The sequence below is a fragment of the Sinocyclocheilus rhinocerous genome, unplaced genomic scaffold, assembly GCF_001515625.1.
Source record: "Sinocyclocheilus rhinocerous isolate Xijiao unplaced genomic scaffold, SAMN03320098_v1.1 scaffold2853, whole genome shotgun sequence".
Taxonomy (NCBI): domain Eukaryota; kingdom Metazoa; phylum Chordata; class Actinopteri; order Cypriniformes; family Cyprinidae; genus Sinocyclocheilus; species Sinocyclocheilus rhinocerous.
Genome location: NW_015648473.1, coordinates 285,007 through 297,108, shown reverse-complemented (window position 1 = coordinate 297,108; position 12,102 = coordinate 285,007). Strand labels below are relative to the sequence as shown.

At 31.5% G+C, this 12,102-nt stretch overlaps 2 protein-coding genes across 5 annotated transcripts in view; one reads left to right on the top strand and one right to left on the bottom strand.

The window, feature by feature from the left end:
- LOC107709725 (uncharacterized) overlaps nt 1-1,163 on the bottom strand; it is a 4,386-nt gene extending 3,223 nt beyond the window's left edge. For all 4 annotated transcript variants that reach the window (XM_016514317.1, XM_016514318.1, XM_016514319.1 and 1 more), the window contains exons 1-2: nt 1,037-1,163; nt 149-221 (exon numbers count right to left, since the gene is read on the bottom strand). In XM_016514317.1, the coding sequence (XP_016369803.1) occupies nt 149-221; nt 1,037-1,075 (112 nt within the window). In that variant the 5' untranslated portion in view covers nt 1,076-1,163. The remainder of the gene's footprint in view (nt 1-148; nt 222-1,036) is intronic.
- A 4,110-nt stretch (nt 1,164-5,273) lies between these two features.
- Nucleotides 5,274-10,667, top strand: LOC107709720 (cell division cycle-associated 7-like protein). The gene is made up of 7 exons (XM_016514311.1): nt 5,274-5,423; nt 5,763-5,837; nt 7,199-7,261; nt 7,392-7,562; nt 8,623-8,766; nt 8,836-8,985; nt 10,455-10,667. The coding sequence occupies exons 1-7, from the start codon at nt 5,394-5,396 to the stop codon at nt 10,638-10,640; spliced, it is 819 nt and encodes a 272-aa protein (XP_016369797.1). The 5' UTR covers nt 5,274-5,393; the 3' UTR covers nt 10,641-10,667.
- The last annotated feature ends 1,435 nt before the right edge of the window (nt 10,668-12,102 follow it).

Sequence of the window (12,102 nt, the reverse complement as noted above, 5' to 3'; positions counted from 1 at the left end):
CAGACAGACAGACAGACAGACATAGATGGACAGACAGACAGACAGACAGACAGACAGACATTGATAGATAGACAGACATGGATAGTCAGATAGACAGAAAGACAGACAGACAGACAGACGATAGATAGATAGATAGATAGATAGATACCATTAGCTGCTGGTCGTGGTGGTCTTGCAGATTCAGTTTGTGTTTTATTGCTGGATTGAAGCAAAGGTTCTCTCTGTAAGAATCAGAATGAGCTTTATTGCCAGGTATGTTTACACATACGAGGAATTTGTTTTCATGACAGAAGCTTCCACAGTGTAACAGAATGACAGCGACAGAACAAAAAACACAGATAATAAAAAATAAATTAAAAATTAAAAATAGAACAAGTAAATAAGGAATAAAAATATACAAATCGACAATTGTATGTACAGGTATATTATGTGCAAATTGAAATGTAGACTGAGTATGTGTGTTAGATAAATAAGTGTATGAGTGAATAAATAGTGTGTGTTCCACAGTTATGGAAACCATCAGTAAGTGATGGAAACCAAAATAATACTTAAAGAACAAATTCACAACTAAAAGAAGAGAAAGACCATTTTAAGTGAATAAACTTCTGCTGCACCGAATATAACACATCACACACGCACAAATGACTAAACAGGAATAATCACTAAATCACCCAGACAGAATTCCACATACTTCTCGTTCGCTTAATGTTTACTTTTCTTTCTTGTCAAGCTACACATGACCTGCTTTCCAGTGAGAGAAAGGCTTGTGTCCTGAACTACTGAGGCATGAAAACTTACTGAAAACAACAAACCTACTAAATTACTTAATATACTGAATTTTCTGCGTTTTCCAAGCCTAAAAGCAGTGGAAAGGAAGAACGCCGATGCTTTTGTCTGCTATAGATCCACCTGATAAACTGTCCTACTTATGATTCCTGCTGAGTCCTACTTACTTATGAGATTTCATAGCTAAACAAATTCATATTTTAATTGTAATCCACCTGTAAAATCAAATAACCATAAAATAGCCTCCTACCTCAACCTCTCCATCGGGAGAGGAGAAACAACATCCCATTTTTCAGCACGCAGGAGTTTTCATTCCCATAAAACACTTGAAATGAAAGTTGGGTGTCGATGACGTCACAGTCATGTGATCCACGTCACGGACAGGTGCGTATGTAAAGTGCTTCACCTGCTGAAAAAAACTGTTTATATGACAGAAACAACGCGTGTTAATGCACATCCGGTCTGTTTTATTTATATGAGCTTTATGCTATTTGTGTGCTATTATTTATGTGTTTTGTCAATAAAGCACAAAAATAATCCATCCTAACAAAAGATACGAATCTTTCAAACTCGTTTAACCAACGAAAAATTCATTGCATGGTATGTGATACTTTCATTTTAAGTTTAAGCATCAGTTTAAGTAAAAAAATAAAATACAGACAAATAAAAAAAGTGCGATTTAAAAAAAAAAGTGCAAAATTAAATGCAAAAATAACGCCGTTAGGCTATATTTATATTCTATTTAAAATTAATGCAGTAATGATAATATTCTTCCCAATGATATATCGCCCATATTTCTTTGGCGCTGAGAAAATAGCCATTCTGAATAATGACCTCTAGGGGGAGCCATTGACTCACTTTTAATGCACTCTGCTTTTTTATTTAATTTTATTTTTTATATTATTAGGCTTTTGCATCATACTTTCTTAATTTTTTATCTTTGAATACATTTCGTTTTATATGTCGGCATTGAATGACATTTTCGTGCATGCTTTTTGAAAACGAGTGTCACTAAATTAATATCAGACATTTTTGAAGACCAAGGAGAGGGGGTGGTCATGGTGAAACGTCCAAACATTTAGTATCTCTGAAAAGCCCTGAATGTGCTCTGTACAGGACATCCAGACTTACAACTGTGGCATGTATAGAGTCTCAGAGAAATTCACTAAAATATAATGTCCTCATATGAGGATGCAGGGTCTCAGGAGGCTATATCAGAAAGTGAAGTTTGCACGAATGAACAATCAACTGAAGATTTGAATGCTAACAACACCTTAGGTAACCATTTCAGGAAGCTCATTTGGTTATGATGTCTAAGTAGGCATCTAGTTTGGATTTGAGACTCATGGTCAAAGATGCTGCGTAGGCTATTAAGCAGCTCAATTGGTGTCTATGTTGCTAAAAAATGCGCGGCAACTATTGTGACACAGCCACTGGTTTGTCTTTGACTTTAAGTGCCAAGTGCTTGAAAACACAAAAGCAGGCAGCTAAACAAAGCTTAAGCAGCTGTTGGTAATTTGCTCTCTTTATGTGCCGCTACCTGCTGTGCGCCGGTACCGTATCATTTCGCTGTCATCCGCGCGCCGTTTGCTGAGCGCATAAGTGAAGGTTTGCGGAATAAAGCAGTATTGATGGGGGACGTCTCCGGATGCAGGTGTTTGTGCTGACACATGAGAAAAAGCGCTTCACTAGCCACTAATTGAGCAGAAAACATGAGGGGGGAAAAGAACGAGACGTGCATTAGTAGGCTATCTGTGGGCGAAGAGACGCGCATCCAACCGGTGCAATCACACGTCAAATACAACAATAGCACTCAGGATTAGATGAGGCTTATCTTCCAATGACTTAGCCTAATTCATTTACAGCAGAAAACATGCTTCTGCACACTCCTACACATTATTAAAGTGACTAGAAAATGCGTTTAAACATTGCACAGCTATTATTTTACATAGGCCTATTTAAATATGATATTGCAATAGCCTATCCACTTTTTTTTCAACGCGAAATAGCTATTTTTTTGTACATTTGCGAGACTTCCGGTTCATTCGTTGCTATAAATTATTATAAACTATTCAATAGAGAATTGCAAAAATGAGATTGGTATACTGTAGCTTTTTAATTTTATTATTATTATTTTTTGGTTATGTGTAATTTAGTGTATGTTATGTACTGTGCTATGTGAGTTTAATGTTGTGCACTGGCCATGTCATGGTTGTCCAAGATGAATTTCCCAGAAATGGGACAATAAAGTATATTCTATTCTATTCTATTCTATTCTATTCTATAACAAAAGTGCAGTAAGCAGTAAAACTGTTTACGCTGCAAACCAGTGTGTTTAGGATTACGATGATACATTAATAGAAAAGTTTAGAGAAAAACAGTGTAAAAAAATGTAAATATTAACTAATAACATTCAAATCTAAACTAACTAAATAATTAAATTAAAATGCATAGATAAACAATAAAACGTCATGCATTTTGGGGAGACAACAAGTCAATATGGAAATAAATTATAGATCAATATTCCTATCAAATATGAAATATTCTTATGAAGTTATTACTCCAATTATAACACTTCTTTTTTCATGATGGTTTGCCCCAAGAACACATTTATATGCAAATTAGATGCAATGTATAGATACATTGTATAAGGGAATACAAATTTATGGACATTTAATGCACAAAGGCTATTCGATAAAGTACAGTAGTATATCAGATCATTCTGTTATATCATTCATAGCTGAGAATCATCTTTGTTTAAAGTTCAGCCTGAAACCTAAAAACTGATTGGTGAATGAAAAAAAATTATAAAACATTGTTTTTGCCTATACATGCCTTTTCTTGCGTATTTTTTTTTTTTTTTTAAATAACTTAGTCCTGACGTCCTATGAAGGACATAGAACAAAATATGAATAAAATATCAAAAATGTTTTTTCTCCATTTGTTTCGTATGCTCCAACTAATGACATAAAAAACAACAAAATTCACAAAACTTTTTTTTCTGGTTCTCAGAAGGATAGTATGGGGGAAACAACATGCTATGAAAGTCGATGGGGACCATCAAGTGTTCGTTTATCAACATTCTTCAAAATATCTTCATTTGTGTTCAACAAGAAAGAAATTCATACAGGTTTTGAGGAACATGACAGTGAGTAATATGACATTTGTATTTTTTTTTTTTGGGTGAACTATCCCTTTAAACAGAATGTTTGGGCATCATAACCCTGATAGCACTAGTACATCACGGAGACGTCTATTTGACGTCTGCATTACATCTGCAAGACGTATTTTTTAGTGTTTAACATCTGCAATACATCTATAGGATGTCAGATGTCAAATAGACGTTTAGAAGATGTCTTTAAGATGTTTATGATTTAGAATGCATGTAAAACTGACATCTTAAAGACGTCTATCAGATGCTTTCTAGATGAAGCGATTTTTATCAGACATCTTGTAGACATACATCTGCAATCTGGGAACCTAGAGAGCTATACTATAATGCCACGATGCTGTTGTGGTCTGCAAACACTGCTCACCCCTGGTGGAGTTTATGATTATTAAGTGTCGACCGTTCTATCTACCGAGAGAATATACAGCCATACTGCTCGTTGCTGTATACATCCCTCCCAGCTCCAACAACAGCAACAGGAGCGAGGCACTAAATGAACTGTACCAGCACATCAGTGAGCAGCAGACAGCCCACCCTGATGCTTTTCTCATCTTAGCTGGGGATAAATATTAAAGAACAAAAGGTATAAGAGTATAATAATGATTCTAACATAACACTAAATTTAAATTAAATTTAAATAAATTTAAATTAAAAAAATTAACATAACACTAAGCCAAACACCAAAAAAACAACGTACATGTTGTTTGTACGTTTGTACGTTTGTACACATACACACACACACACATACAAATGGTTATAAAAACTGAAACAGAAGCGAAACAAGTAATAGGAAGGTTTAGAATGCATGTAAAATTGACATCTTAAAGACGTCTATCAGATGCTTTCTAGATGAAGTGATTTTTATCAGACATCTTGTAGACATACATCTGCTATCTGGGAACCTAGAGAGCTATACTATAATACTAAGTAGTGTGTGGCTGCAGTAGGAAATACCATTTTGTCAAACTCGATTTCTGGCTCTATGGAGCGGTGTTATAGTTGTTACGACTAATATCTTCAACAGACCTTTGAAGGTGCGTTTATAAATGCAATATGCACTTTATAGTTGTATGTAACGTTATTCACTGCCTGTGCACGCATCGAGTGAATGATTTTTCCCGCGAAACTTCAAAGCGCCGCATTCTGGACTGTTCCATTGCGATCGCGGGGGGGACGCGGTAGCGTCAACTCTCACATTAAAGTTGAGAACGGAGACTTTTTCCTTATATACTCTATTAACTGTTTATACTTATAATATATGATATGTATTATGCCAATAATAACGAATTCGAAGTGAGATAATGACATGTTTTGTGCGCACACAAGCACCCCTCCGGTTCCACACAGCCTCCCGTCCGTTCGTGTTGTTTTTTAAACCTTTCATTCATTAAAGAGTCCCACACACTGATAAGCACGAGACGCCACTTTAATTATTAAAATGATCAAAACCCGCAGAGCGTCTTTGAAGGTAAGAGAGATAAGAATGTTTTTCCCTTTAGAAATGTGATCTTATAGACAAACAGCGATGGAAACGAGAGCTGATTCACTGCATGCACACACACACAGTTACATTAGTAGCAATGATCATCGTTTTAAAACACTTGCATAAATGCATATTTAATGAGACAGAACCTGATCATCAGCAAATGTAGTAAAAATTGAGATTAAGCTGAAGTTAGGGTTTAATTGTCTGTTGTTTATGCATGTTTTCTAGATATTAAAAACTTTGTTTTTAAGTTATGAATATGTTTTGATGTCTGCATAGTTATAGTTTTTAACTTATAGTTGTATATAACTCTACTTTCAGGCAAAACAGCTGGACGTAACAGATCTGTCAGAGGACAGCAGAGACCGCATCCAATTAAAGGGATCCTGGAAGCCTGTTAGTATCATCTACAGTGTCAGAAATTAATGCATATTATTAATTATTAATAATATTTGGAACTGATCTGCAGGAGAATATTTCCTTTAATGTGTGCTTTTTTGTTTCTAAAGGTATAAAAACACACATTGTGCTGTTGTATACCAGAATCTCCAACAGAATCAGTGTATTGAAATTAATTATTAATGTGAACAATTATGGCACATATCATGATACAAAAGTAGCTGTAAAATTATGCAACATATATATTATGGTTTTTGTTACTATTTTAAATTACATTTTAATATATATATATATATATTAGTTTTCACTTAAATATTAATGTTTTTTTTAACTAAACTTAAACTAAAACCACAAAAAATTGTTACTTGAATAAAACAATAAATTTTTTTATAATTTATTTTATAATTTTTAATTTCTATATAGTATTTGTTTATTTATTTAATAGTTTTAAACTTTAAAAAAGTTGGAAAAAAGTAAAAAAAAATAAATAAATTCATATATTTGCATATATATGTAATTATTTATATATTATATATTTTTAAAATTGATTTTCCAAACTAAAACCACACACAAAAAAATGTTACTTGAAATGAAATGTGAACTGAAAAATAAATGCATTTAAAAAAACATTTTTTATAATTAATTTCAGTTAATACTTATTTTATTTCAAGTTAAGATGCCGCGCCTCCTCTGATTGAGATAGAATTGTCTTTAATTTGCATTTCTGAGTTCGTATTAGAAATAGAAATATATCAGAGAAAATCCAAGAGCACGGCAGGTCTCCTTCACGCTGTTTATCTCCGATGATTTGTCAGTAGCTGCAACACAGCGCTATTAATAATTGAGATGGTTTTCACACGATCCGGGAATAATAATGCGTTCTGTCACTCACTCTCATTAATTTTGTTTTAAAATAATATTTATACTTAAAATATTTCTAAATTAAAACGGCATTTATTGTATATATTTATAACTAATAATAATAGTAATTTTACTTTTTTATTAATTTTGTTTTAAAATAATATTTATAATATTTTTTAGATAAAACATCATTCAAATTAGAGTTGTCCATATATATATTTGCAATCAATAATAATAATAATATAATAATTTTATATTTTCTTTAATTCATTTTGTTTTAAAATAGTATTTATATATTTTTTAATATAATAATAATTTAAAATAACATTTATATTTGTAACATTTAATATAACATTAATTTATATCAGTATTGACATGTATTTTGCAACATTTATTCTTTTTAATATAATATTGATGTGTATTCAGTTTATTTTTAATCTATTTTTTATAATATCTTGGATGTTACATTAACTTTAAAAAAAAATATTTTCTTGCAGCTTGCAAAACTTTTTGCAGACTTGAGTTCTTTGCCTGAACTGCCTTCTAAAACGACACCTACGGTGAGATCCCACAATCCCCTGCACCAAACACCTACACAGAACACACCAGACAATGCTCTGCTTTCTCTTCATATCCAACCAGTTTAATTACATTGACTTTTTAATGATGGTCTTTCTATGCCCCAAATAGAAGAAAAAGAAGCAGTCCACCTCGAAACGGCGGTTTTCAGAGGTTCAGGTCGAGAGACGGAACCCGGGCCGAAAGGCGAGACCCCCGGAGCATTTCGGGATAGAGGTGGAGGAAAAACCGGCTCCTCAGAAGAGAGAGAGCGGACCGATCGACATCAAGCGCCTGATGGAGGCAAGACACACAGATCACTGAACCCATTTCATCAAAGTCATCTAAACTCACTGAAGCCAAAAACATAAACGGCACCAAAATCATCATCGTCATTTATTTTTCTTAAAAAAAAAAATAAAAAAAAATTCTAATAAAATATTATGTATTTATTTATTTTTATCCATTAATTAATTTAATAAAAAAATATATATTTTTCTAGTTAAATATTATTTATGTATTTATTTATTTTTATCCATTAATTATTTTAACAAAAATAAAAAAAATATTATTTAATGAAAATAAAATAAAAAGTTAGCGATAAATAGAGAATGGTTATGTATTTTATCATTTGTATTTTTGGTGCATTAGAATTTCCTGATTTGAAAAAAAAGTAAAAATTTAAATATTTAAAAAACAAAAACTATTCTAAAACAAAAATTTTGGAAAAAATACTATTTCATCTAGTAAACTGAAATAAAGCTAATCAGAGATTTACCTAAACTGTTTCAACTAATAAATGAAATAAATAAAAATATACATATTAGATGAAAAACTTAAACTAAAATGAAAATTACAAATAAGTTGAAGTACTAAACTAAAGCAATAAGCCCCGTGAAGCCGTGGTTTACAGTGAATTTATAACAGCTAAGGGGCGTTGTTAGGCACAACGCGAAGCGGAGTAACAATAACATAACAGTGTTATAAATTCACTGTAAACCACGGCTTCTTGGGGCTTATTGCTTTTATAAAACGGTTATTCCATATACGTAGTAAGGTTTCACTAAATAAAACAGAGCAAATAAAGTGTAATGATATTAATAAAAACAGTATTCTTCCACCAAACAATGTAGTTCCTCAGAAACAGTTGTGGTTCCAACAAAGTGGTTGCCGAGCAACAGACAAACGTAAACAAAGGTGTATGTTACTTTGTAGAGTAATTTACAACAGCTTTGAACGCAGCTCAGCCAATCAGAATCAAGGACCGGAACTCTCTGTTTTATAATTTGTATTTTTGGAACTTCCTTCACAGTTTGTGTGGTGTGTTATTTCTCAGTCTGACGTGGGTTTGGTTTTGCTGCAGGTGAAGGAGGGTCTGGGAGACGCTCGGCCCAAGCAGAGGAAGCGTCGCTCGCGGGAGTCCATACGAATGCCGGAGGACATCACCGAAGAAGAGCTGCAGAACATCGCTGACCGCGCTAAAGACAAAATCCTGGATAAAGAGAACGTGAGTGTTGAATGAGTGTTGCGCTGTTGAGTTTCTGATGTATATTAATATTCATACGTGTGATCTCAGGGCAGCACGTGTCACCAGTGCCGGCAGAAGACCCTCGACACCAAGACTGAGTGCAGGGGCCTCTACTGCGGCGGGGTCAAAGGTCAGTTCTGCGGCCCCTGTTTACGCAACCGCTACGGAGAAGACGTCCGCGCCGCGCTGCTGGATCCTGTAAGTCACCACACACTCCGCTGTTACTGTTAACTCAACTAAACCTAGAACTCATTATACTAACTAATAACTTAAACGAAAATTATAATGTTGCCTTGGGAACTAACTGAAATGAAGATTAAGTTGAAGTTACTAAAACTGAAATAAAAATAAAGCTAATTAGAAATATTAAAAAGCAAAAACTAATAATTAAACAAAAAATTTATTTCAATTAATAAACTGAAATAAAGCTAAATAGACATTTAAAAATAACTAATTAAATAAAACTAATTAATTAAAAATAACTATTTCATCTAATAAATAAAATAAAATATAATTATTAGATGAAAAAAGTGAAAATGAAAAATATGAATATAAATTAAATATAAATAATTAATAATAAAATAAAATAATATAAATTAATGCTAAATGGAAATATTGCAAATATATATATATATACATATATAAAAAGAGAAACTAATAAAAACATTTTTAAAAAATCTAAAAATAACTCGCTAAAATGAAAATTAGAAATTGTTGCCGTAGCAACTGAATGAAATAAAACAAGTTAAAGTACGAAAATTACTAAAAGTGAATTAAAAATAAAGCTATATAAAATATAAAAAATGACTAAAATTTGTAAAAAAAAAAAAAAAAACTATTTCAACGAATTAACCGAAATAAAAAAGTTAAACAGATATTTAAAAAAAAACACAAATAAAAAAACTATTAACTATTTAGACTAATAAATGAAAAATAAAATATAAACATTAGATGAACAACTAAAATGAAAATAAGGTTGCCATGGCAACTAACTGAAAACAATCTGAAGTACTAAAATTTAAAATTGAATTAAAAAGTAAAGCTACATAGAAATACATTTAAAAAACTCTAAAACTAATAAATAAAAAACTAAAAAAGCAAAAAAATAGTTTAACTAATAAACTGAAATAGAAAGTGAATTAAACATTAAAAAAAAATACATAAATAAATGAAAAATAAAAATAGCAATTTCAACTAATAAATGAAATAAAATAAATGAGATGAAACACTTCAACTAAAAGGAAAACTAGAAAGGTTGCCGTGGCAACCACCTGAAATAAGTTGAAGTACTAAAATGACTTAAACTGAAATAAAAATGAAGCGAAAAAGATAAAAAAACTAACATTTAAATGAGAACTGAAAATATAAAAGTCTAAATCTAATAAAGCTGATTTAAAGTATTAATAAATAATATAATCGTTTATTAATTATAATACTGAAGTAACACTGGTTTGAACAAACTCTCAAAACGGAGGATTAAACTTTGGCACGTAACTCGTCCGAGCAACAAACAGAAGCCACTGCCATGTTTTATGCACGCATTTTCTTTATGAAACGTACAATACTAGTGAATATTCTCAGTGACAGGTCATGAAAATACAGAACGCTGATCTGTGCACGAGTGGTTTTGATATGAGAGCCTGTGCTGTGTGTGATTGCTCCTGCAGGCGTGGGAGTGTCCCATCTGTCGAGGAGTGTGTAACTGCAGTCTGTGCCGCAAGCGGGATGGACGCTGTGCCACCGGCGCTCTCACCAGACTCGCCAAATTCTACGGACACGACAACGTCCGGGACTATCTGGAGAGGTGCATCACTACACACTCAGCAAGCTTTACTAAATATGTCCTGCCCTGAGATTTGACGATAATATTTCAGTTTTCGCACGCTCACAGTTCTCTGGTGGCGGTTAATGACATGCAGATAAACACATAACTTTTCTTTCGTTTTTGTTTTTAGTTAATATTTATCTATTTTAATATTTATTTTATTTTATCTGATTTAATTATATGTTTTTCATCAACTCACAAAACCACCTGCTGTTCCTCATGAACCCCAGTTCGGGAAACCCTGGTTTATCACTTCATACTGAAGATTTTTGTATAAAATCTCGTTCATCTTAAAATAAAATCAAGTGCTGCCCTACATTAAAAAAAAAGAAAATAATTTTTTTATTTTGTTTATTATTTTTAATAGGGATTCACAAACATTTTACATCAAATATTTTCTAAAATAGTTTAAAAAATAATAATAAAATTAAGTTCATTTTAATCATTTAACAAGTTATTTAGTATTGATTTATACATTTATTTAGATATTTTACTTTTAAAAAAAATATGTAATTAGCTTTTCAACTACTCACAAACCACCCTCATAATGAATATTTATTTATACATTTATTTAAATAATTAAATTTTTCTGATGTAATTATTATCTTTCATTAACATTTAATAATTAAATACAAAAAATATACATTTTAGATTTTACATTTTTCTAATCTAATTATTTGATTTATCAACTCACAAACCACTTTTTTTTCTTAGATATTTGTATTTAATTTTTTTTTAGATATTTCTAATTTAACTAATTTTATTTTTTCTGGTATAACTAATTATTATATTTATCAACTCACAAACCACCCTCATCATAAATATTTATACATTTTATATTTCTTCTATAATTAATTATTAGCTTTTCACAAGCTCACAAACCACCCGCATAATAAATATTTATAAAAAATTTTTCTTTAGATATTTCTGAACTTTTTTTATTTGATTTTTTTTATTTATTATGTATTTATTAGCTTTATCAACTCACAAACCATTCTAAATAAATAGTCTCCATTTGTCCAGACAGCAGCCGCTGGTCTCGAGGTTAATGCTGCTCTGTGTGTCTGTGTGTGTGTGTCTGTGTGTGTGTGTGTCTGTGTGTGATATATTAAGGGCAGATACTACAGATGCATTGTCAAAAAAAAAATCAGTTCATTAAATTGAAACTAATATTATTTAAATTTTTTAGCTTATTTATTTGTTTAAAGTCCTTCTTTGGCTTTTCAACACATTTTTGTTGAATGCAAATGTGCTCCTAATGCTAGAGGAATTGTATGATAAATAATAGGACATTTTATGAAATTTAAAATTACTGCTTTGCCCCAAAATCACAAGATATATATTTGAAATATAACGTAAAATATTAGATATTTATGTTGGCTTCAGAAAGCCAACATACTGTTACACTATTTAACCTTAGTCAAGTCAAGTCTGCTTTATTGTCAATTCTTCCACATGTACAGCACATACACACAGAGAATTGAAATTGC

Bases quoted from the DNA above. Each gene is read 5' to 3' on its own strand.
- LOC107709720 (XM_016514311.1), top strand. From the start codon at position 5,394: ATGATCAAAACCCGCAGAGCGTCTTTGAAG. The intron at 5,424-5,762 runs GTAAGAGAGATA...CTCTACTTTCAG, and splicing joins CCCGCAGAGCGTCTTTGAAG to GCAAAACAGCTGGACGTAAC. The intron at 8,767-8,835 runs GTGAGTGTTGAA...GTGTGATCTCAG, and splicing joins AAATCCTGGATAAAGAGAAC to GGCAGCACGTGTCACCAGTG.